The sequence below is a fragment of the Salvelinus fontinalis genome, chromosome 29 (genome assembly GCF_029448725.1).
Source record: "Salvelinus fontinalis isolate EN_2023a chromosome 29, ASM2944872v1, whole genome shotgun sequence".
NCBI lineage: Eukaryota > Metazoa > Chordata > Actinopteri > Salmoniformes > Salmonidae > Salvelinus > Salvelinus fontinalis.
The window spans coordinates 40,857,682-40,882,984 of NC_074693.1; the positions used below are offsets into that span (position 1 = coordinate 40,857,682).

The following is a 25,303-nucleotide window of genomic DNA, read 5'->3' on the forward strand; positions in this document are numbered from 1 at the left end:
TCACGTCTGTTCCATGAAGTGCTTTGAAAAGCTGGTCATGGCTCACATCAAAACCATTATCCCAGAAACCCTAGACCCACTCCAATTTGCATACCGCCCAAACAGATCCACAGATGATGCAGTCTCTATTGCACTCCACACTGCCCTTTCCCACCTGGACAAAAGGAACACCTATGTGAGAATGCTATTCATTGACAACAGCTCAGCGTTCAACACCATATTGCCCTCAAAGCTCATCAATAAGCTAAGGACCCTGGGACTAAACGCCTCCCTCTGCAACTGGGTCCTGGACTTCCTGACGGGTGGACCTCCCACAGGTGATAAGGGTAGGTAACACACCCGCCACGCTGATCCTCAACACAGGGGACCCTCAGGGGTGCGTGCTCAGTCCCCTCCTGTACTACCTGTTGACTCATGACTGCACAGCCAGGCACAACTCCAACACCATCATTAAGTTTCCCGATGACACAACAGTGGTAGGCCTGATCACCGACAACGACGAGACAGCCTATAGGGTGGATGTCAGAGACCTGGCCATGTGGTGCCAGGACAACAACCTCTCCCTCAACGTGATCAAGACAAAGGAGATGATTGTGGACTACAGGAAAAGGAGGACCGAGCATGCCCCCATTCTCATCGACGGGGCTGTATTGGAGCAGGTTGAGACAGGTTGACAGCTTCAAGTTCCTTGGTGTCCACATCAAGAACAAACTAACATGGTCCAAGCACACCAAGACAGTCGTGAATAGGGCATGACAAAACCTATTCCCCCTCAGGAGACTGAAAAGGTTTGGCATGGGTTCTCAGATCCTTAAAGGGTTCTACAGCTGCACCATCGAGAGCATCCTGACTGGTTGCATCACTGCCTGATATGGCAACTGCTCAGCATCCGACCGCAAGGCACAACAGAGGGTAGTGCGTACGGCCCAGTACATCACAGGGGCCAAGCTACCTGCCATCCAGCACCTCTATACCAGGCAGTGTCAGAGGAAGGCCCTAACAATTGTCAAAGATTCCAGCCACCCTAGTCATAGACTGTTCTCTCTGCTACCGCACGGCAAGAGGTACCCCCAAGCCATAAGACTCTTGAACATCTAATCAAATGGCTACCCAGACTATTTGCATTGCCCCCCCCCCCTTTACGCTGCTCCTACTCTCTGTAATTATCTATTCATAGTCACTTTAATAACTCTACTTACATGTACATATTACCTCAATTACCTCAGCTAACCGGTGCCCCTGCACATTGACTCTGTACCAGTACCCCCCTGTATATAGCCTCACTATTGTTATTTTACTGCTGCTCTTTAACTACTTGTTACTTGTATTTCTTATTCTCATTCGTATTTTTTAAACTGCATTGTTGGTTAAGGGCTTGTAAGTAAGCATTTCACTGTAAGATCTACACCTGTGTCACGCCCTGACCTTAGTTATCTCTGTTTTCTTTATTTATTTTGGTTAGGTCAGGGTGTGACTAGGGTGGGTATGCTGGTTTTGTATTGTCTAGGGTTTTTTGTATGTCTAGGGGGTTTTGGTAGTCTAGGTATATGTAGGTCTATAGTGGCCTGAATTGGTTCCCAATCAGAGGCAGCTGTTAATCGTTGTCTCTGATTGGGGATCATGTTTAGGTTGCCATTTTCCCTTTTGGTTTTGTGGATTCTTGATCTATGTTTAGTTGCCTGTCTGCACTATCCATATTAGCTTCACGGTTAGTTTTGTTATTTTGTTTGTTTTGTTCAGTGTTTCGTTCTTTAATAAAGAAGAATGTACGCTTACCACACTGCGCCTTGGTCTCCTACGACGGCCGTGACAACCTGTTGTATTTTGCGCATGTGACTGATACCATTTGATTTGATTTGATAGTGTCTCCTTCCCTTGTTACAAATACACTACCCCGACATAAGCTGATAATGTGATGAAGAGATATCTTTTCTGTTTTGCATAATGTCACAGTGTATCCTAAAGCATGATCCTTTTGTATCATTCATTATATTAATTTAAACAGAGATCTAGCTGAAAGAGAATAGAGGGAAGAGGAGAAAGAACAAGAAAGCCTGAGGGCAAAAGACACTAGCATACTTTCCCCTCCCCCACTCTCTCTCTCGCTCTCTTGATTTTGTCAAACACTAAATCCACGCCGTTCCTCCGCTTTGAGTACTTTTAGCATTCTCTAGTAACCTTTCACAGCTTTCCTGTAACTTTCAAACCAGACTGTCGAAGTTTTACTTTGCTTGCTTGGAATAATTCCCTCACTAAACCGGCAAACAAGTGAACGAGCCTGTATTTTTCAAAACAAATGGTTTGCTTTCTACAGTGTGGATACTTCACATTAAGCAAAGAAAAGCAGATTAGTACTGGCTAAAATTGGGTAGCACACATGGTGTAAAACTGTCTATCCATCTATACTGTAGATCTTTGTCAGGTACCTTCACATACCTACACATTATAATAGACCATAACTAGCCTACAAAGGCTAGTTTGGTAAAAACTTGAGTCTACAAATGAATTAATTACCTCTTCGGGCTAGGGGGCGGTATTTTCACGTCCAGATGAAAAGCGTGCCCAAAGTAAACTGCCTGCTACTCAGGCCCAGAAGCTAGGATATGCATATAAAATTATGTCTGTGAGTATAACAGAACTTAGGCGAAACCCAGAGGACAAACCATCCTGAAATTTTTGTTTTTGAGGTCACTCTCTTTTCAATGGGATTTCTATGGGGATCTAGATTTCTAAGGCACTTGCTTGCAGTTCCTATTGCTTCCACTGGATGTCAACAGTCTCTAGAAATTGGTTGATGTTTTTCCTTTTTGTAATGAAGAAGTAGGGCTGTTCAGAACGAGGGTCGAGTCTAGTGTACTGTTTGTTAGGGGCGCGCGACCTGAAAGCTCGCTCCACTTTGTTTTTATCCGCTATTGAACGCAGTTTATCCCGTCTTAAATTTGATCGATTATTTACGTTAAAAAATACCTAAAGTTGTATTAGAAAAGTTGTTTGAAATGTTTGGACAAAGATTACAGGAAACTTATTAGATATTTTGTAGGCATGTTGCGCGAGTTGGAACCGGTGTTTTTCTGGATCAAACGCGCCAAATAAATTGACATTTTGGAGATATAACGACGGAATTAATCGAACAAAAGGACCATTTGTGATGTTTATGGGACATATTGGAGTGCCAACAGAAGAAGCTCTTCAAAGGTAAGGCATTAATTATATCGTTATTTCTGACTTATGTGTCGCGCCTGGCGGGATGAAATATGATTGTCTGTGTTTGTTTGATGGAGTGCGGGATTTGATCCCTAAGAAGTCTAATGAGTGAATTATGTATTTTTCCTCAGTTTTCCCTGTTTTAAATTGGACATACACTCACCCTTCACTACTTTAGTCCCATATTTCAATTATTAATAACTTCCCCACTCTTTTTTTTCTTTTTTTCTCAGCTATCGGACGAACGCTCATCCCACGCTACTTCAGCACAGTGTTTGAGGGCGGCGTCACTGACCTGTACTACATCCTCAAACACTCCAAGGAGTCCTTCCACAACTCCTGCATCACTGTGGACTGTGATCAGTGCACCATGGTCACTCAGCACGGTAAACCAATGTTTACAAAGGTAAGATCGTAACCCCTGCAATAAATGCAAGGCTGTCATTGTGACTTACCAAAACACCAAGATCTTATGAGATTTTATTTAATTTACTATCAAATTGAAATTATTTATTTCAACTTTGTATCCATGACAGTTTTTTACATTTATTAAATTATTTTCCACAAAGCTGAAGAGAGTAAAAGTATGGTGGGTGTGGCTCCTAAAAGGAGTATCTAGCAGCATGATTCAGATGGTCAACTGCAGACTGTCTTTTGAATTTAAAGTGAGGCTCATGCTAGTGAAGATAGCTACAGGGATTCCTTGTTCCATGAATGAACACTGCAGTGAAGCACTCACACAATTTGCCTCCATAAAATTACCCACAATGCAGTGTTATCATAAAACCTAGTCACCATGTTAGGGGTATACCATAGCTTGCATAGTATCACGAGAAGAGAGGAAAATGTCAACCGCATCAGATGAAGAACAATAACAGTACACACAAACACGGTAAATGAAAAATATTTTCTCAACCGCCCCATTTAAGCTTTAGCAAAATCAGGAAGTGGAAAAATTAATTCATTAAAAGAAATTCCACTAGCAGAGCACGTTCCGGGAGCTCCCATCCAGGCTTCTGGCTCTGGAGCGCTGAATCTCAATGAGCTCTGCCTCGTTCCCCTCTTCTCTCACCTCCACCCTTACACCCTCCTTCCTCCAGTCCCCCATTTCTCATCCCTGGAGAAATCATTCCTGGCTCCTTCCCTATCCCAGAGGGAAAAGCCCCGACCATCCCGCTGGGAGTAATCTGGATGTGTAAACCCGGCATGTGTGCATGTTCATGTGTGTGTACGTGTTCGTGTGTGGAAGTGTGTGCGTGTGAGGCGAGGGTGTCGGTTTTTGCACTATGGTACCCCCCGCTGCACCCCTATGGTATCCCAGAACCTCGATTCAACACCCAGCAGGCCCCACTATACCTAGGCTCTGTGGATGAAGCATTGGGGCAAAGACCTTGTTACTGTAGCCCAGTTGCCAGGACTTCCTGTGGGGGATGGAGAAACCAGACGGGAGATCTGTGGATGTAGCATCGGGACCAAAGCCCTTGTTACTGTAGCCCAGTGGGCCATCCCTAACTGTGGGGACAGTCAATGATTCTATCTCTCGCTGTTTAATTCTCATGTATTGAGTAAACTGTTTAAGCAAAAGCCAATTTGAATTGATTTGATAAGGTTGATGAATTGTAATGTAAATACAGTGTAATAATGGTATATTACAGCCTAATACAATGAATAGGGTAACACTTGACTACAGAATGTGTCCCCCCCCCTCCCCCTTAAGGGAAATATCTATTTTCTGACCAAAAAAAGCTACATTTGGTAAGATTTAGATATGTGCATACAGGCTATCCATAGGCAAACACATTTTGAAGGGAAATAAATTGGCAGAATTATATATATTTTTGTTATTTAATAAAAACAGAAACTTTAGAAAGGGGGGTGTTTTGCCCCGATATCAAAATTACATTGCACATCTCACTATTAATATCTTCAATATAATGACGTTTTGATGTATGGCCCCTCTTTTTATTTTCATCCTTCCCGTTCAAATCATCATTAAATGACTGTATCTCAAAATTGTTTGTGTAAATCAAAGAGGGTACTTATAGATGATTTGGACATGATTTGAAAATGCTAATATAGCTACCATTGACTTGCATTGATTGCCCAAGAAGTTTTGCCCCAAACATACTCACTTTAAATTGTACTACTTTATTAGAAACTGATGACCATTTTTCTCTCTGACCAAGTGGATTATTTATCTTTAGGCTCCCCTACTGGTATATATATATATATATATATATATATATATATATATATATATATATATATATATATATATATATATATATATATATATATATATATATATATATATATATATATATATATATATATATATATATACATACATATAGATACTCCATATACATTTAATTTTTTCTAAAGCACAAAATATTAGATCAATGTACCTCTAAATCGTTTTGTTGGAGTGACTTAAAACGTTAAGATGAGACAGATTACATGTTTAGTTGAGCAAGACTAGTGGCATCCAGGGAAAGTGTTGAAAAATGTTTTGGTGACATGAAGTGGTTTCTGTGAGAATTACAGGAGGGTGTTTAACCCTGGGGGTGTTTAACCCCAAGCCACCCGATTACAGACTAATACATAATGAATGTATATGATGATGTTTTATAATGTTACTATATGTTACACATGTATTATTAATGCTCCATTACACCCTTATTTATAATGAATGTGTATATTTAAATAATATTTATATATGAACCTAATCTATTATGAAGGAGGCTCTAGGCCTACAGTACCACTTTATACAGTAGAGAATGGTGTCTCTTGAGCAAGCTTGTGATGCTGTTTAACTCTCTCCTCACAGAATATGTGACTGAGATCCCTTAGCAAAGCAAATGTGGAGAAGATTTATTACAGGCTTCTTAAATCAATTGGGACTCTCCAAGGGGCCTTACCTTTTTATGACCACTGTTTGTATTCACTACAATTTTTATCAACTGCCTGCACTTTTCATACAGTCCCATGAAGTGTAGTATTGTAAGAGTAAAGGTTTTGTAAAGCCATTTTATTGGTAAAGATTTTGAATAATAGCCAACCAATAAAGAATCTTCACTATGTTGTAGTTGCCACGACAACTTTTGGCTGAATTTTGGCTGTACAGTTTATATACACTACCCGTGAAAAGTTTTAGAACACCTACTCATTCAAGGGTTTTTCTTTATTTGGACTATTTTCTACATTGTAGAATAATAGTGAAGACATCAAAGCTATGAAATAACACATATGGAATCATGTAGTAATCAAAAAAGTGTTAAACAAATCAAAATATATTTTGTCAAATAGCCACCCGTTGCCTTGATGACCGCTTTGCACACTCTTGGCATTCTCTCAACCAGCTTCATGAGGTAGTCACCTGGAATGCATTTCAATTAACAGGTGTGCCTTCTTAAATGTTCATGCGTTTAAGCCAATCATTAGGGGGGGGATACAGAAGATAGCCCTATTTGGTAAAATACCAAGTCCATATTATGGCAAGAACAGCTCAAATAAGAGAAACGACAGCCCATAATTACTTTAAAACATAAAGGTCAGTCAATATGGAAAATTTCAAGAACTTTGAAGGTTTCTTCAGGTGCAGTTGCAAAAAACATTAAGCGCTATGATGAAACTCACTTTCATGAGGACCACCACAGGAATGGAAGACCCAGAGTTACCTCTGCTGCAGAGGATAAGTTCATTCGAGTTACCAGCCTCAGAAATTGCAGCACAAATAAATGCTTCACAGAGTTCAAGTAACAAACACATCTCAACATCAACTGTTCAGAGGAGACTGTGTGAATCAGGCTTTCATGGTCGAATTGCTGCAAAGAAACTACTACTAAAGGACACGAATAAGGAGAACAGACTTGCTTGGGCCAAGAAACATGAGCAATGGACATTAGACCGGTAGACGGTAGAAATGTGTCCTTTGGTCTGGAGTCCAAATTGGTGATTTTTGGTTCCAACTGCTAGTTTTGGTGTCGTCACTATTATTCTACAATGTAGAAAATAGTCAAAATAAAGAAAAACCCTTGAATGAGTAGGTGTTCTAAAACTTTGACTGGTAGTGTACAGTACACATATGATCAAATGTCTTTCTTTCTGGACAATATTTCTGTACATTTATTCGCCCCTTTATATTCTGCTTAACTTCCTGATAACGCTTCATGGAGTTTCCGAATAGAACGTTTCACAATGTACAAAAAATATATTTTAGCATGTGTGGGTCTTTGTGTTAATACCAATGGAAGCGTTACAGAATTTCATTTACATCTGTAGCCAGTATCGTTAAACTCATACTTTTGCCCTGTGGCCAGAGTGCACTAGTCTAAGAAACAGTTGGAATCATAATCAAACTAGAATGAAACCCCTTTCCATTGTCCATTAAACAGTTAGGATTATTTTCAAATATTTCTTCTGTCTAATCTGCACAGATCTAAAGACAACCACATTGTTAGATATCCAACGACTAACTTGCTAACTATCAGAAAGTAGTTCCCGAAATGTAATCTCATTGGCCAGAATAATTTATGACTACAAAATCCAGACAGTGCATACTGCATAGAGAAACATCCTCACATTGTAGCCAAGTAGCATAGACTAAACTACATCACCAGAATGGGTTAAATCATATATTCAATGGTAGGAGATAGCAGAGGGAAAAAAAATCCCTTTTTCTCTACTTTTTCATTTTTTTCCAGGGTTGCGGAGTGATACCACGTGACTAGGCCTGTATGCCCGCCAGCCTCTTTCTTGTTGATCCTCTAGAGACCATCTGTGCTGGGGGCATTGATTAGAGTGTGTCTGGTGGGATTACATCTTTTCGGTTGCCATGCCAACTAATCAGCTGATTTCTTCTTCTTTTTTTTGCCCGCTCTCTCTCTCCCTCCCTCCGGTTGCCACAGCAACGAAACATCGGGAACTGCAAGGGCCCCTACAACACTGAATTCGGCTAAAGGGGCGAATGTGTTTTTTTCCTGTCTCTCTCTCTCATACTGTCTCTCTTTCTCTTGCGCTCTCTCTCTCTCTTGCACACTCTCCCTCTCTCATTCTCTCTCTTGTCTCTTAATTGGCAACTCTCTCTGACCCAAACTTATTTTGTCTCTGCCGTAAACACACTCCTCTCAACGTCATCTTCAAGAGAGTGTGAGGGATGAGAGGAACAAGGACAGACCTGCTGAATAAGAACAGAGTAAATAATAGTCTGCCCAATTCCAAACAAGTTGAACAAATTTGAAACTGAAGGACACGCTGAGTTTTATGACAAATCATTCCTTGCTCATAAAAATCGATCCCTCTTGTGATTACCCAATAAACAGATGTCCGCATGCCAGCGAATTAAAAATGTCTGATTGTAAAAGAAATACTGTGCATTACTTATGTAAATAAGGTATTTCTGTTTTTTATTTGTAATACATTTGCATTTTCGGTTTGTCATTATGGGGTATTGTGTGTAGATTGATAAGGGAATGTTTAATCCATTTTAGAATAAGGCTGTAACGTAACAAAATGTGGAAAAAGTGAAGGGGTCTGAATACTTTCTGAATGCACTGTACATTAGTATGGGGAATGATGTCAAAGGGGACGTAAACTGTAGCCTACTGTGTACTAAGGGATTTTGAAAACCTATATTGAATGAAGCTGAGTAGGCTTGCATTTGTTACAAAGGTTGTTATGGATGACACTGCCACACTCATAAATGTGTCATGCTTGGTCTCATGAAGGTGTTATGCATGCCTTATGTATACCCCCTTCTAAGAAAGTGTTACTCCATCTTTGTTGCTGGGACAGGTATGCACAGAGGGCCGCCTGATTCTTGAATTTGCCTTTGACGACCTCATGAGGATCAAGACCTGGCACTTCACCATCCGGCAGAACCGAGAACTCATCCCCCGCAGCATCCTAGCCATGCACGTGAGTAGTGTGACATCATCAACATGCGCTGACTGCACACCCATACAAATGTAACACATAGAGTTGGATAGAGGGCACTGCCCATGCTGTCACCGAAGCCATTATAGCAAGATGCAGAGATAGCAAGATATAGAGTGCCCTATATTCAACTCTATGCTTTGACATCATCAACATGTGCCACCCACACGCCATAGAGAATTATTATAATGGTGAGAACCATAGAAAATGTTGAGGAAGTCATCATGGATATACTCAGTTTTGCATGGACATTGCCATTGAGGGCTTCCACCATTTTAAAGTAGTAAACTGGGTGAGGATGGGTTGGGAGCAATCAACCAATGATCAGAGCATTGTCTTCTTCAACCTCTTGAGTCCCACACTCACGCCGGCATAATTTAGTGCTTCTAACCCCTTTTAAACATTGTGTGTTTGCTACAGACTTCTGTTTTTTTGCATTGGATTCGTCTATTTCTTCCACCATTAGCCTGTGCGATTGACGGAGGCTGAAGTATACCTTATTGACATAGGATTTGCGGTATGTTGACAGAACAAATAATTGGGCAATGTTTATATGGTCCCCTTTCAAACAGCCAAATATTTTTCCACATTCTTGTCGGCATTCACCTTTTATATCGCCATTGCTTGCCACAACTGAGCAAGAGACATTCAACTTTGACTCTGTTGTTGCGATCGTTGTCATATTAACCGGATGTGAGAGAGCAAGCTCTAAATCCGACGCAAAATGCTGCTTTCAATGTACTGCTTTCATTTCTTCACGTTCACAATAGTGCGTTCAGTCAGTTAGCAGCTCACCATACTTGTAAACCATTTGTACGATAATGTGTTGATTTTCATGCTATGAATAAAAAGGTGGCTACAGTTAAACCCAACATGTTGGAGATAGCAAACAGCTAGCTAATGTTAGCGACAAACCAAGTCGTTATCCAGAGAAAGTTGTTTTTAGTTGCCTGGCTTGCTTGATTGACATGCTTTGTCCACAAAATAGAGCAAGTAATGTTTCTATTTGGACCAGGCTATGATTAAATTTGTGCCAATTGCCAATGATGGTAAGATGTAAGGTAACGTTTATACTGACGGGTTGGCGGGACATTTAAATACATTACGGCAATAATGACTAGGAAATAAAAGTACAGGCTTTGTCGCCTGCAATACCTTTCAGATATAAAGGAAAGGCAGCAAAAAGTTAGCGGGGTGCTAAAGTTGGTGTAAAAACATCTTGGTTTGACAGTTGTACTAGAGATGTGTTTGTGAGACAAGGGTGAATCTCGAAAACGGTGTGAGCTACAAAGTATTATAAACCCATTATGAAAAGCTGAGACTCACGAACACGAACACGCAAATGTAATGTTTTGTTCTATGATGCTCACAAGCCACACAACAGTCGTTAGAAGGTCAGGGTCTTCTACATAGAAGATCATTGGAAATCCCAGGACATAGTGTCTATAATACTGTAATAAGCTCACATAGTTGCTGTCACAAATTCCAAACTCCACACAGTTGTCACTGACTAGTTGGATATTCATTTCCCACTGAGAAAAAATGTCTGTACTTACAGCATTATTTTTTACTCTTTTTTATGCGTGGCGAGCATTATTTGTTCTTTGACATTTGTCAATAGAACTCATTAATGCAACTGTTAATTTCAAATTGTTTTGTGTTCTTGTAGCCATGATTGTCCTAAAAATAAACTGGTAAAACACTTCAATGTGAGGCTAAATATGAGGGCATAGAAAGCAGATGAATCAAAGTAGTGAATTTTAACCTGGGGCCAATTGGTTGCATGGTTTGTAAATGGCTTTAAGCTATATCACCGCCATATAGTGGCCACAATAAATGAATGACACGCAGGATTTGCTTCATGGCTCCAGCAATGCAGGTGGCGGTAAGTCACCAATATTAGGTTTATGCTTTTTTTCAAACAAAAGAAGAAGAACATTTACTACTTTAAAATGGAGATGGCCTCAATGGCGCTGCCCGTGCGCTCACAGACGCTATAATGGCACAACACAAAGATGAGTCCTCTAACTATATGTCACCTGCCCATTTTCCATGCAGGTGTATCCTATCCTCAACATGTAATGCGAGTCCGACTCCACAGTGTCTAAAGTGCCTCAACTCCACCAAGACACTTCAATGCTATTCATAGCATATGAATTTAAAAGCCATACAAAGCAGTTTGGAAAGTGTCCCAATTTGGAGGGATTTTATAAACCCAATTTATTTGCAGACATCAAAGGAAGGCTTGGATCAAAGAGGGCCCTAGCCTGAGCAACAACAAAAAAAAGGTCAAATTAATAATCTGTTTAATTCCAGTAAGTGTATTCAACATAATAGTCACACGGAAGGAAGCCCAGTGAAGTGAGCAACTTATAAATTGTCATAATTCCATACGTTAGACATAGTATATTATATTCAGTAGTGCACAGTCATACTCTTGGTATACTCTGGTATCTTGAATGTGTATGCATCAAATACATTACCCATATGCATGTAACCTATCGTAACCTAAACGCATAGCCTACCTTGAAGTGTGCAACGATGACTGATAGAAACAGTCTATTTTCTTCAGCCGTGTGAGCCTACAGTTATATTTAAGAAGCAGTTTTCCACGTATAGCCAGCCCCCTTCTTGCCAAATCTTCATATGAAATTCACACACCATTAAATTGGCCCCTGTGGGTATTCCCACTAATTCCAGGAGAGTAGGGTATTGTGGGGCCTGGCCTGATATTTCACAGGCATGGGAGTGATGTGTAAAAGTGAGTTAGCTCTTTTGATCATAGCCTCGGCTAATGAAAAAGGTGGAGAGAGCTAGGTCTGGAAATGAGAAGACTGAATTTAGACAGACACAATTGTGCTTGTGCGTGTGCACACAGACATGCACACACCAACATAGACACAAATGCAGACAATACACAAACATGCACACACACACACACACACACACACACACACACACGCACACACACACACACACACACATCGCAGGCTTTGTTAAAACATTTTAAACATTCAGTTTTTTGCTCGAGCATTAATTTCTTGTAAAAGCAGACATTTTGGAATGTTGTGGGTATTTCATAGTCTGACAATGATAATATTTTTCAAATGGTGTTCAATGTAGTTATTGATAACCACGGTTGAAAAAGCATTTGACACCACTTGGAGTCACAGGTTCTCACAATAAAAAGCTGTAATGAGGTGGCATTGATATTTAATTTCCAATTTAAAATCATAGTCTAAGATGAAGCCATTTTTTTTTTTATGTTTTTTTTTTCTTCAATCGTCCTTTATCCACATACTCAGACGCAACTTTATGGTAGTCGTTGGTTCAATAGCGACCTAGCCAATGCTAGAGCAGAAGCAAAGCATAGTTCTGTCTTTCTCTCCTCTTGGACAATACAGAACGACTTGGTATTTTCCTTCCTGACTTTCTCCACACAAAGATACAACTGGAGATGAGACTATGCATTTTTCATAAGCTTCGAAATGGAAGCATGCGCCAGGCCAAGCTGTCTCTTGGTTTGTTAATACACTGCATTTTCAGACTGAAGACTTATACTATATGAAATAGTGCTAACAAGTTAATATTAGTAGTTAATATAAATGAATGCTGTATGTTGCCTCTCTCAATTTCATTACCCCCCACTCCCACTCCCCCTTCCCCAACCCTTAGGCACAAGACCCCCAGGTTTTGGAGCAGCTCTCCAAAAACATCACTCGCATGGGGCTCACCAACTTCACCCTCAACTACCTCAGGGTAAGAGCTCTCTCTCTCTCGCTCTCACTTTAATTCAATCGCCCTCTCTCTCTCTCTCTCTCTCTTTGTCTATCTGCCTCTCTCTGTATCTCTGTCTCTCTCGCTCGCTCTTTCTCACACACACACACACACACACACACACACTTTAATTCAATCACCCTTTTTCTCTCTCTCCTCTGTCTGTGTCTGTGTGGGTCTGTTGCTCTCTCTCTCTTCCTTTCACGCTCACATAAAGACAGACACACAAAGACAGGCACAAACATGCACCCACGCACAAACACACTCACACGCCGCCACTACTCAATATATCAATCACCTTGATATAGGTACCATGCCATGCCAACCACAATTTTAATTAGGTATGCCTACCTGAAGATTATTTTTCAGGATATTTTAAGAATTTCAAGATGGAATATACAAAATAACATTGACAGACTGCCAGCTATCACAATATAGCTGGCATATATCCCTATATGTATATCCTTGCTTACTTTTTAGGTCCATTCCTCACTGTATTTATAACATATACTTAGTAAAAGTCTCAGCAGCCTGCACCAGAATACATTAGTCAGTATTTCAGCTCTCTTTTGTTTGTGCTTTTCATTCCAAGACTGAGTGACAGCTCCGATTTCCAAATGGGAGAACAAGAGAGGAAGAACGAGGGAGAAAAGAGAGAGGGAGCGAATTAATTGGATCGAGAAAATTAGCATAACATTAATGAACGCTCCCTGTTGAGACTCATAATTGTGAAATGCCGGGCGGAGAGACGGCGAAGTGCCTAGCCACTGTTTATTTAGAAGACTGTGGAGAGAGAGAGAGAGAGAGAGAGAGAGAGAGAGAGAGAGAGAGAGAGAGAGAGAGAGAGAGAGAGGGGAGGAAGAGAGAGAGCGACAGAGAAAGAGGGCTTGGGGGGGTTGATTTTTTGAACAACCATTCTTACCATTTTGTTGGACTTCTTGTTTTTTTTTTGTCCTCGTTATTGTTGTTTTTGTCTTCTCGAGATCCATAGCAGCTTACCGTGAAAATGATTATGGAATGCATATGGAATAATCATATGGAATATGTTGAGTGCAGTTTTGGAGATGTTTGTGTCATCATAACACACCTATATTATCGTCATTTATAAAATATATACATGTATATATATATCGCACCTTTTTATTTTGAATTTTAAAACCTCTCTTTTATTTCTGATAAATATCGAATTACGCCTTGCTTTTCAGTTATTGACAGCATATCATCCATTACCTATAGGACATTTATCCATCGGCCGTTAGTGTAGAACTGCTAGGCTATTCCTTTGAGGGTTGGTTCGTTTTTTTTAAATGACACCCTTCCGCACAACCTACCTCATTTATCCAAATAAAAACACCCCCTGTAATTTTTCACCAACAAATCCTATTCTTGGCTCTGAGGCGAATTAGGAATTGGTCGACTTTTGGAGGTCGACGTGGGGTTAATTTCCTACTGTACTTTTGAGTAAACATCATCAGTCTTCCTCACGTCACAGTGAGCCATAGCGATTTCTATCTCGCTATCTTAGTGTCGCTGTGCAGTTTTTTCCCAAAGAGACTGACGCTTTCCTGGCCAAGGGTCAATGTATTTAAGCCTTTCCATGTATTAGAGCCGTAAAGCAGGCTTCCTACCATTCAACCTGAAAATAGCACTCGTTTTCAGGCTCAAATCCAGGGATTGTTCCCTGAGCTAGGGGGGATATAGTCGTGTCAAGAGGATGGTATCAGAGAAAGAACAAACATGGGTTTAGTGGGCTACTTGCATGTTCACTTTGCCTGCAGACAGTCCAATGCCATTATAAAATAGCTCTGTAGTAATAAAGTGAATGGCATTGGTGGACCCTGTGACTCGCTGGTCGGGTATTTTTTTTTAAACGTCTCAGAGTAGGAGTGCTGATTTAGGATGAGGTCCGTCCCCCTTACATATAATCGTATTCCTTATGATCTAAAAGCCTAAACTGATCCTATATCAGCACTCCTACTTTGAATACAGGCCCAGGTCTGTTTTAATAGGCCTATGAGTATGTGAATTGGCTGGTTAAGAGAACTGTTGAGGGAGGTTGTTTGCCACATGCGAATGCCTGTCCTATTCAAACTGCCAAACTGGCCCGCGTGTCCTCTTTGGGATGACGTCATAGGTCACTTGATGATGCTCCTTGTTGGATTCTCAAATTGTACACAGAGTTTCAGATTCAGCATGTATAGGTGATACCCTCTGGAGCAAAGCTCACATAGCGATTAAAGATCCATCTTCACCAGCACGGAAAACATGCACTCTATATGCGTGTGCGTTTTAATACTTCCGAATCTAACATTTGCGTGTGTGTGTGTGTGTGTGTTCTTGTTCTCCATCTGCAGCTGTGTGTCATCCTGGAGCCCATGCAGGAGCTCATGTCCAGGCACAAGACCTACAACCTCAGTCCTAGGGACTGTCTGAAGACATGCCTGTTCCAGAAGTGGCAGAGAATGGTGGCCCCGCCAGGTAACGTTTGTGCTGCCTTAATAACCAAACACACTTGTCTGCAGCTGTCAATGGCAGTGTCCCAAATGGCACCATATTCTCTTTATAGTGCACTACTTTTCACCAGAGACCTATGGGACGCAGACAATGTTGTTTTAGTGACTTATAAGTAATAGGAGAGCTGAGGTGACATAATGACAATGGTTGGATTGTCTAATTTCTAATGAGAGCATGTTGAAGAACAGAGAAGGTACATATCTATTATATTGCGTATGCTTATAATGTATTCTCCCTGTCAGGAATCGGGAAATTTATCAGCAATTCCAGAGACAGACAATTTCTATTTGAATAGACTGTAACCAGACATTTCAAGGTTTTATGATTGATGTTTGAAGGGTCGTTCTTGGAAAAATAGTTGGCTTAAATTGGCTGTGCAGTGTTAAAGCTGGAGTAGAAATGAGCAGGTGTTTTGGACATATTTGAGGCCTGCAAATTACTGCAATGTTCGCCAGGGCATGACAAGACGTCTTTAAAAAGCAACACCAGTAGAAACCCTTTGACTCAGATCTGTGTAATGTGCGAGGCTTCTGAACTTTAATTAAGGGTGGCTGGTGTAATCAAACTACAAGATCCAACTCCCTCGCTGATAGCTCCCCAGAGGTTTGAATTCTTACTTTTGAATTTTTTTTAAGTTTTCACTGTCAATGAGCGTAGAATCTTCTTGAACAGACCCTTTGAAAAAGGAGAGGTTGAACTGTCATTGTCTAATTGTGCACAAGGGGATAAACCTTTTTTCAATTGCATGTTGTATAGTGTACAGTGCCTTCAGAAAGGATTCAGACCCCTTGACTTTTTCCACATTTTGTTAGGTTACAAGCTTATTGTAAAATGTATTAAATAATTTTTTTTCTTCATCAATATACACACAATACCCCATAACGACAAAGCAAAAACAAGTTTTTAGAATTTTTTGCTAATTTATTGAGAAAAAAATGTAATATCACATTTACATAAATATTCAGACCCTTTACTCAATACTTTGTTGAAGCACCTTTGGCAGTGATTACAGCCTCGAGTCTTCTTGGTATAACGCTACAAGCTTGGAACACCTGTATTTGAGGAGTTTCTCCCATTCTTCTCTGCAGATCCTCTCAAGCGCTGTCAGGTTGGATGGGGAGCGTTGCTGCACAGCTATTTTCAAGTCTCTCCAGAGATGTTCAATGGTGTTCAAGTCCAGGCTCTGGCTGGGCCACTCAAGGACATTCAGAGACTTGTCCCAAAGCCACTCCTGCATTGTCTTGGCTGTGTGCTTAGGGTCATTGTCCTGTTGGAAGGTGAACTTTCGCCCCAGTCTGAGGTCCTGAGCTCTCTGGAGCAGGTTTTCATCAAGGATCTCTCTGTACTTTGCTCCGTTCATCTATGCCTCGATCCATGCTTCACCATAGGGATGGTGCCAGGTTTCTTCCAGACGTGACGCTTGGCATTCAGGCCAAAGAGTTCAATCTTGGTTTCATCAGACCAGAAAATCTTGTTTCTCATGGTCTGCGAGTCATTAGGTGCCTTTTGGCAAACTCTAAGCGGGCTGTCATGTACCTTTTACTGAGGGGTGGCTTCCGTCTGGCCACTCTACCATAAAAACCTGATTGGTGGAGTGCTGCAGAGATGGTTGTTCTTCTGGAATCTCCACACAGGAACTCTAGAGTGTTCACACTCTGTCAGAGTGACCATCGGGTTCATGGTCACCTCCCTGACCAAGGCCCTTCTCCCCCGATTGCTCAGTTTGGCCGGGCGGCCAGCTCTAGGAAGAGTCTTGGTGGTTCCAAACTCCTTCCATTTAAGAATGATAGAGGCCACTGTTGTTGGGGACCTTCAATGCTGCAGAAATGTTTTGGTACCCTTCCCCAGATCTGTGCCTCGACACAATCCTGTCTCGGCGCTCTATGGACAATTCCTTCGACATCATGGTTTGGTTTTTGCTCTAGAATGCACTGTCAACTGTGGGACCTTATATAGACAGGTGTGTGCCATTCCAAATCATTTCCAATCAATTGAATTTACCACAGGTGGACTCCAATCAAGTTGTATAAACATCTCATGGATGATCAATGGAAACAGGATGCACCTGAGCTCAATTTAGAGTGTCATTGCAAAGGGTCTGAATACTTACGTAAATAACTTATTTCTGTTTTTTATTTTTAATACATTTGCAAAACTTGCTTTTGCTTTGTCATTATGTAGCATTGTGTGTAGATTGCTGGGGATTTAAAAAAATCCATTTTAGAATAAGGCTGTAATGTAACAAAATGTGGAAAAAGGCAATGGGTCTGAATACTTTCCGAAGGCACTGTATGTGTTACATGTTGCCTTGACTCATTGCTGGTTTCCAGACTAGTGGACTTTATACTTAACATTGTATTGGTTGTATAGCCAGGTTATTAAAATGGTAGCTTTTGTAATTTGAAACAGATCTTGGATCAGTTTTGCTGTTCATACATTATTCGTGTGCCACTACAGCTCGACCGTCCAGCTGTGTTTTTAAACAAACCCAAACTGAACAATGCCGGTCTACTGTAATTGTAGTTTCCTCATTAGTCAAGTTTTTCATCTTTCCTCCAATTCTTCTCGGACCAGGAAAATGGTTCTGTTTTAGCGAGGAAGGAAGCACAGATGCATTTATGCGCTGATAAGTATTTTTTGTGGAAATGGATTTGACTTTTAGTGCGTTTTTTGTTCAACATAAAAGTAAACAGTTGTGATGCCAGAAAAGGATTGCATGTTCCTGTACCCAGGTTTGTCAAAGTAGTGGATGGGAATTGGTAATAGACTTCATTTTGATAGTTTCTCGTGACAACCATAAACATTCAAATGTAGTAGTAATAGAGAATTTGATTTGGTTCTAGTTGCAGACATGATAGTTTTTATAAAAAAATGTGTGTATGCTCCTCAGTTACGTTATCTACTCAGATAAATGATACACTAAGTATACAAAACATTAAGAACACCTTCCCCCCCCGTTGCCCTCAGAACAGCCTAAATTCGTTGGGGCATGGACTCTACAAGGTGTTCAAAGCGTTCCTGTAACGACCTGAGTGTCGGGAGGTGCGAAGTCAGACGCAGGAACAGCAGAGCTTCAATAGGTTGAGTCTTTAATACCCAACTAACAAATGAAATGTCCAACACGGACGTACTGGGTGTCATACACAACGGTCCAATGACACGCGAAACAAACCCAGTCCACAATAATCATAACCACTCCCGAAATCCCAAAAGCTACAATGAAACAATCCCGCACAAAGAAGCGTACGGGCTGGCTAATAAAGCCACACTAATTAACAATTAACTAAACACAGGTGATACAAATAAACACATAAGGAGGGGGAGGAAAAAGAGTCAGTGGCAGCTAGTAGGCCGGTGACGACGACCGCCGAGCGCCACCCGAACGAGAAGGAGAGCCTGCCTCGGTTGAAGTCGTGACAGTACCCCCCCTCTGACGCGCGGCTCCCGCAGCGCGCCGACACCGGCCTCGAGGTCGACCCGGAGGACGAGGCGCGGGGCGATCCGGATGGAGGCGATGGAAATCCCTTAACATAGATGGATCCAAAATGTCCTCCACCGGTACCCAGCACCTCTCCTCCGGACCGTACCCCTCCCAGTCCACGAGGTACTGCAGGCCCCTCACCCGGCGTCTCGAGTCCAGAATGGCCCGTATCGTGTACGCCGGGGACCCCTCGATGTCCAGGGCGCGGGGAGGGACCTCCAGCACCTCACCGTCCTGCAGGGGACCAGCTACCACCGGCCTGAGGAGAGACACATGAAACGAGGGGTTAATACGATAATAGGAAGGGAGTTTTAATCGATAACACACCTCGTTTATTCTCCTCAGGACTTTGAAGGGCCCTACACACTGCGGCCTCAGCTTCCGGCAGGGCAAGCGGAGGGGTAGGTTTCGGGTCGAGAGCCAGACCCTTTCCCCCGGTACAAACACGGGAGCCTCACTGCGGTGGCGGTCAGCGCTCCTCTTCTGCCTCCTAGTGGCTTGTTGAAGGGACTCCTGGACAGCCCTCCAGGTCTCTTTGGAGCGCTGTACCCACTCCTCCACCGCAGGAGCCTCGGTCTGGCTCGGATGCCATGGTGCCAGGACCGGCTGGTACCCCAACACACACTGAAAGGGGGACACATTAGTAGAGGAGTGGCGTAGTGAGTTCTGGGCCATCTCGGCCCAGGGAATGTATCTCGCCCACTCCCCTGGCCGGTCCTGGCAATAGGACCGCAGAAACCTACCCACCTCCTGGTTCACTCTCTCCACCTGCCCATTACTCTCGGGGTGAAAACCGGAAGTCAAGCTGACCGTGACCCCCAGACGCTCCATGAACGCCCTCCATACTCGGGACGTGAACTGGGGGCCCCGATCAGAAACGATGTCCTCCGGCACCCCGTAGTGCCGGAAGACGTGAGTGAATAAGGCCTCCGCAGTCTGTAGGGCAGTAGGGATACCGGGCAACGGGAGGAGACGGCAGGACTTAGAAAACCGATCCACAATTACCAGAACCGTAGTGTTTCCCTGAGAAGGGGGAAGATCGGTCAGGAAGTCCACGGACAGATGAGACCATGGCCGTTGTGGAACGGGGAGGGGTTGCAACTTCCCTCTAGGAAGGTGCCTAGGAGCCTTACTCTGAGCGCATACCGAACAGGAGGAGACATAAACCCTAACGTCACGAGCTAAGGTGGGCCACCAATACCTTCCCCGAAGGCTCCCCACTGTCCTCGTCACCCCAGGGTGACCCGAGGAGGGTAGGACATGAGCCCACCGAATCAGTCGGTCCCGAACACCAAGCGGTACGTACTTACGGCCCGCCGGGCACTGAGGAGGCGCGGGTTCCGCCCGTAACGCCCGCTCGATGTCCGAGTCCACCTCCCATACCACTGGCGCTATCAACCTCGAGGCGGGGATGATGGGAGTGGGCTCGGTGGTCCTATCCTCCGTGTCGTAAAGGCGAGACAGTGCGTCAGCCTTTACGTTTTGGGAACCGGGTCTGTAGGACAACGTGAACCTAAACCGGGTGAAAAACATGGCCCACCTTGCCTGACGCGGATTCAATCTCCGAGCTGCCCGAATATACTCCAGATTCTGGTGGTCGGTCCAGATGAGAAAAGGGTGCTTAGCCCCCTCAAGCCAGTGTCTCCACACCTTCAGAGCCCTGACCACCGCTAACAACTCCCGATCCCCCACATCATAGTTACGCTTCGCTGCACTGAGCTTACTAGAGAAGAAAGCGCAGGGGCGGAGTTTTGGTGGCGTACCCGAGCGCTGTGATAGCACGGCACCCACCCCAGCCTCGGACGCGTCCACCTCCACTATGAATGCTAAAGAGGGATCCGGATGCGCCAACACGGGAGCATCCGTGAACAGAGCCTTCAACCTGTTGAAAGCTCCGTCCGCCGCTGCTGACCACCGCAACCGCACCGGGCCCCCCTTTAGCAGTGAGGTAATGGGAGCCGCTACCTGACCAAAACCCCGGATAAATCTCCGGTAGTAGTTGGCAAAACCCAAAAACCGCTGCACCTCTTTCACCGTGGTTGGAGTCGGCCAATTACGCACGGCCTTTATGCGGTCACTCTCCCCCACCACCCCCGAGGTGGAAATGCGATAACCCAGGAAGGAGACGGCTTGTTTGGAGAACACACACTTCTCAGCCTTGACGTATATGTCATGCTCCAGCAGTCTGCCAAGCACTTTGCGCACCAGAGATACATGCGCGGCTTGAGTAGTTGAGTAGATCAGAATGTCATCGATATACACAACTACCCCCTGCACGTGCAGGTCCCTGAGAATGTCGTCTACAAAGGATTGGAAAACAGCTGGAGCATTCTTTAACCCATACGGCATGACGCAGTACTCATAGTGGCCCGATGTGGTACTAAATGCGGTTTTCCACTCGTCTCCTTTCCGAATACGCACCAGACTGTACGCGCTCCTGAGGTCCAGTTTTGTAAAGAACTGCGCTCCGTGAAATGATTCCACCGCCGAAGCGATGAGAGGTAGTGGGTAACTAAACCCAACTGTGATGGCATTTAGACCTCTATAATCAATACACGGACGCAAACCTCCCTCCTTCTTCTTTACAAAAAAGAAACTCGAGGAGACGGGTGAGATGGAGGGCCGAATGTACCCCTGTCCCAGAGACTCCGCGACATATGTCTCCATAGCCAACGTCTCCTCTTGGGACAAAGGGTACACGTGACTCTTGGGAAGCGCAGCGTTAACCTGGAGATCTATCGCACAATCCCTACCCGGTCGATGTGGTGGTAATTTCGTCGCTTTCCTTTTACAGAAAGCGATTGCCAAATCGGCATACTCGGGGGGAATGCGCACCGTGGAACCCTGGTCTGGACTCTCCACCGACGTGGCACCAATGGAAACTCCCAGACACCTTCCAGAACACTCCTCTGACCACCCCTGGAGAACCCCCTGTCTCCACGAAATATTGGGATTGTGCCGGGCCAGCCAGGGAATACCCAGCACCACTGGAAACGCAGGCGAATCAATAATAAAGAGACTGATACGTTCCCTATGATTCCCCTGCGTCACCATGTCCAGGGGAACTGTGGCCTCCCTGACCACCCCTGACCCTAATGGCCAGCTATCTAGGGAGTGCACGGGAAAGGGAGAATCTATCGGCACAAGCGGAACGCCCAACTCTCGGGCGAGTCCGCGATCCATAAAGTTCCCAGCTGCACCTGAATCGACTAGTGCCCTATGCTGGGAAGAGGGGAAAAAATCAAGGAAAAAAATTGAGACAAACATGTGACCGACAGGGGGTTCTGAGTGAGTTTGGTGCTGACTCACCTGGGGTGATCGAGAAGCGTTCCGCCTGACATCTCGACTCCCAGACAGACCCCCCCAGCACCGATCGGCCGTGTGTCCTCTCCGACCACAGCTGGTGCAGGGGAGGCCTCCTCCGATACCCCTAGGCGCGGCCCCTCCCAACTCCATCGGGATGGGAGCCGGGGCGCTGGGTGGTGGAACGCACAGGACCCTCTCCGAACGCCCGCGGGCAGCCAGCAGATTGTCCAGTCGGATGGAAATGTCGATAAGCTCATCCAAAGACAGAGCGATGTCCCGACACGCTAGCTCCCTGCGGACGTCCTCCCGGAGACTACACCGGTAGTGGTCAATAAGGGCCCTGTCGTTCCACCCTGATCCCGCGGCCAAGGTCCGGAACTCCAGCGCGAAATCCTGTGCGCTCCTCCTCTCCTGCCTGAGATGGAATAGTCTCTCACCCGCCGCTCGGCCTTCTGGGGGGGTGGTCAAACACGGCACGAAAACGACGGGTAAACTCCGGGTAGTGCTCCCTCGCTGAGTCCGGGCCATTCCAGACTGCGTTGGCCCACTCCAGAGCACGACCCGTTAGGCAGGAGACGAGGACACTCACCCTCTCCGCTCCCGAGGGAGTGGGGCGAACAGTGGCCAGGTATAGCTCCAGTTGGTGTAAGAACCCCTGACAACCTGCCGCTGTTTCATCATAATCCCTCGGGAGCGTAAGACGGAGCGCGCTGGAGCCGGGGGATGGAGAGTCCTGAGGGGGGGGAGCCGAAGGTGGAGAGAGGAGCCCACTCCTCTCCCATCGCTCCATTCTCTCCATCATCTGGTCCATGGCTGATCCGATCCGATGGAGGACGGTGGTGTGGTGGAGAACCCGTTCCTCCATCGATGGGAGAGGGTTGGCTGCTGCTCCTGCTGACTCCATTTAGTGGTGCGGGATTCTGTAACGACCTGAGTGTCGGGAGGTGCGAAGTCAGACGCAGGAACAGCAGAGCTTCAATAGGTTGAGTCTTTAATACCCAACTAACAAATGAAATGTCCAACACGGACGTACTGGGTGTCATACACAACGGTCCAATGACACGCGAAACAAACCCAGTCCACAATAATCATAACCACTCCCGAAATCCCAAAAGCTACAATGAAACAATCCCGCACAAAGAAGCGTACGGGCTGGCTGACTAATAAAGCCACACTAATTAACAATTAACTAAACACAGGTGATACAAATAAACACATAAGGAGGGGGAGGAAAAAGAGTCAGTGGCAGCTAGTAGGCCGGTGACGACGACCGCCGAGCGCCACCCGAACGAGAAGGAGAGCCTGCCTCGGTTGAAGTCGTGACAGTTCCACAGGGATGCTGGCCCATGTTAACTCCAATGCTTCCCACAGTTGTTTCGAGTTGGCTGGATGTCCTTTGGATGGTTGACCATTATTGATACACACAGGAAACTGTTGAGCGTGAAAAACCGAGTAGCGTTGCAGTTCTTGATGCAAATCGGTGCGCCTGGCACTTACTACCATACCCCGTTCAAAGGCACTTAAATATTTTATCTTGCCCATTCACACAATCCATGTCTCAACTGTCTCAAGGCTTAAAAATCCATCTTTAACCTGTCTTCATCTACACTGATTGAAGTGAATTTAATAAGTGACCTGGATTCACCTGGTCAGTCTATGTAATGGAAAGAGCAGGTGTTCTTAATGTTTTGTCCACTCAGTGTATGTTGCTGGTTGCCTTTGAATACTAAAGCATCTCCCTTGGTGTGATTAGCATAAGAACCTCTAAAAATGTATTTCATTTTCAGACATCTTTTTGAAGAGCACAGATTATATATATACTGTATATATATATATATATATATATATATATATATATAAACAAGATTCAGAGGAATAACATTATCTTACAAACACTTGGTGAAAATCGCTAAATAAATGTATTAATAAATTATGTTTTTCAGAAACAATATTTTGGAGATATAAGTACTGTTAAGATCTCTACTTAACCTATTTCAATACTTTACACAAGATGAATGATCAAGGATGTACATGCTTTTTAATTGCATATTTTATTAATTTATTCATTAAATGTCTAGCTCATAAAAAAAAATGACTTTTCATAATTGCAAGTCTTCTACAGTAATAATGTTTAGGCAATATCTTTGTTGCAGGGAATGTACTTTTTTTCTCCTTCATTCTCTCTGTTTTCATTTCTCTCTTTCTCTCTCTGTCTGGCATTTAATTACATAAAATAATGAATCACTTCAATAAAACAAAACTAATTTTGGCTCCGGTTTTAGCTGGACACCCACAGAACTTCAAAACGGAAATATTCCCCACAAATCACAAAAAAGGTACCTTTTCTGTCTTTGTATAGTTTTCAATAGAGATAGAAGTAGTCTAGGGCAGCTGAATTCTATTCTCTTTGAACGGAATGCCATGAAATACATTGTCGTGTACTTTGTGTTTGTGTTTTCCTCATGAATGCTCAACACCTGTTTGGAAACACGAAGACGAAATTTGATGACTGCATGTCATATTTTTCGTTCTACACCACTTGGAAATTGTTTGCTTAAACACCACACTGTGCATCACTACTTCATGTGATGATGCACACAAACATACAATCCGACTCACAAAGGCAACTCACAGCAAAACAAAGATATAAATGGCTACAGAAGCCTGTACAACTACAGATATACTGTAGATACAGTAGGATAAAAGGTGATGTTATCTATCCCAGTAGAGTCATTTTAATGTGGAGAGGCTATCGAGAACTGTACAACACCAAGGTCATTACGGCATTCACATTAAGTCAAGCAGCACGGTCTATTGTTGAGCAATTATGCAAATGAAACAGGGGTGCTTTCTTACTAGTGCATGTCTTGGGACATGTTAACGCCTTTTGATTTCACCTCTGATGTTAACAAAGCATGGATCATTTCTGACTTGTTGCGTAATGTGCATATTGTGTGTGTGTGCTTGAGTGTGTCTGTCTGCCTGTCTGTGGATGCTTGCATAGGTGTGTGTGCATGTCTATATACACGTGTGTGTATACACCGTGTGTTCTTTATGTGTTAGCCCTACCTTGGTATATGCATT

The 25,303-nt window shown here is 43.7% G+C and overlaps 1 protein-coding gene across 4 annotated transcripts in view; it reads left to right on the forward strand.

Annotated features, from left to right (window-relative positions):
- Positions 1-25,303, forward strand: part of LOC129827981 (LIM domain-binding protein 2-like) — a 94,708-nt gene that overhangs the window by 56,768 nt on the left and 12,637 nt on the right. For 2 of the 4 annotated variants that reach the window (XM_055889333.1, XM_055889334.1), the window contains exons 3-7: positions 3,438-3,610; positions 9,001-9,123; positions 12,817-12,900; positions 15,273-15,396; positions 24,502-24,555. In XM_055889333.1, the coding sequence (XP_055745308.1) occupies positions 3,438-3,610; positions 9,001-9,123; positions 12,817-12,900; positions 15,273-15,396; positions 24,502-24,555 (558 nt within the window). The remainder of the gene's footprint in view (positions 1-3,437; positions 3,611-9,000; positions 9,124-12,816; positions 12,901-15,272; positions 15,397-24,501; positions 24,556-25,303) is intronic. The other 2 variants (XM_055889331.1, XM_055889332.1) reach the window with 1 other exon arrangement.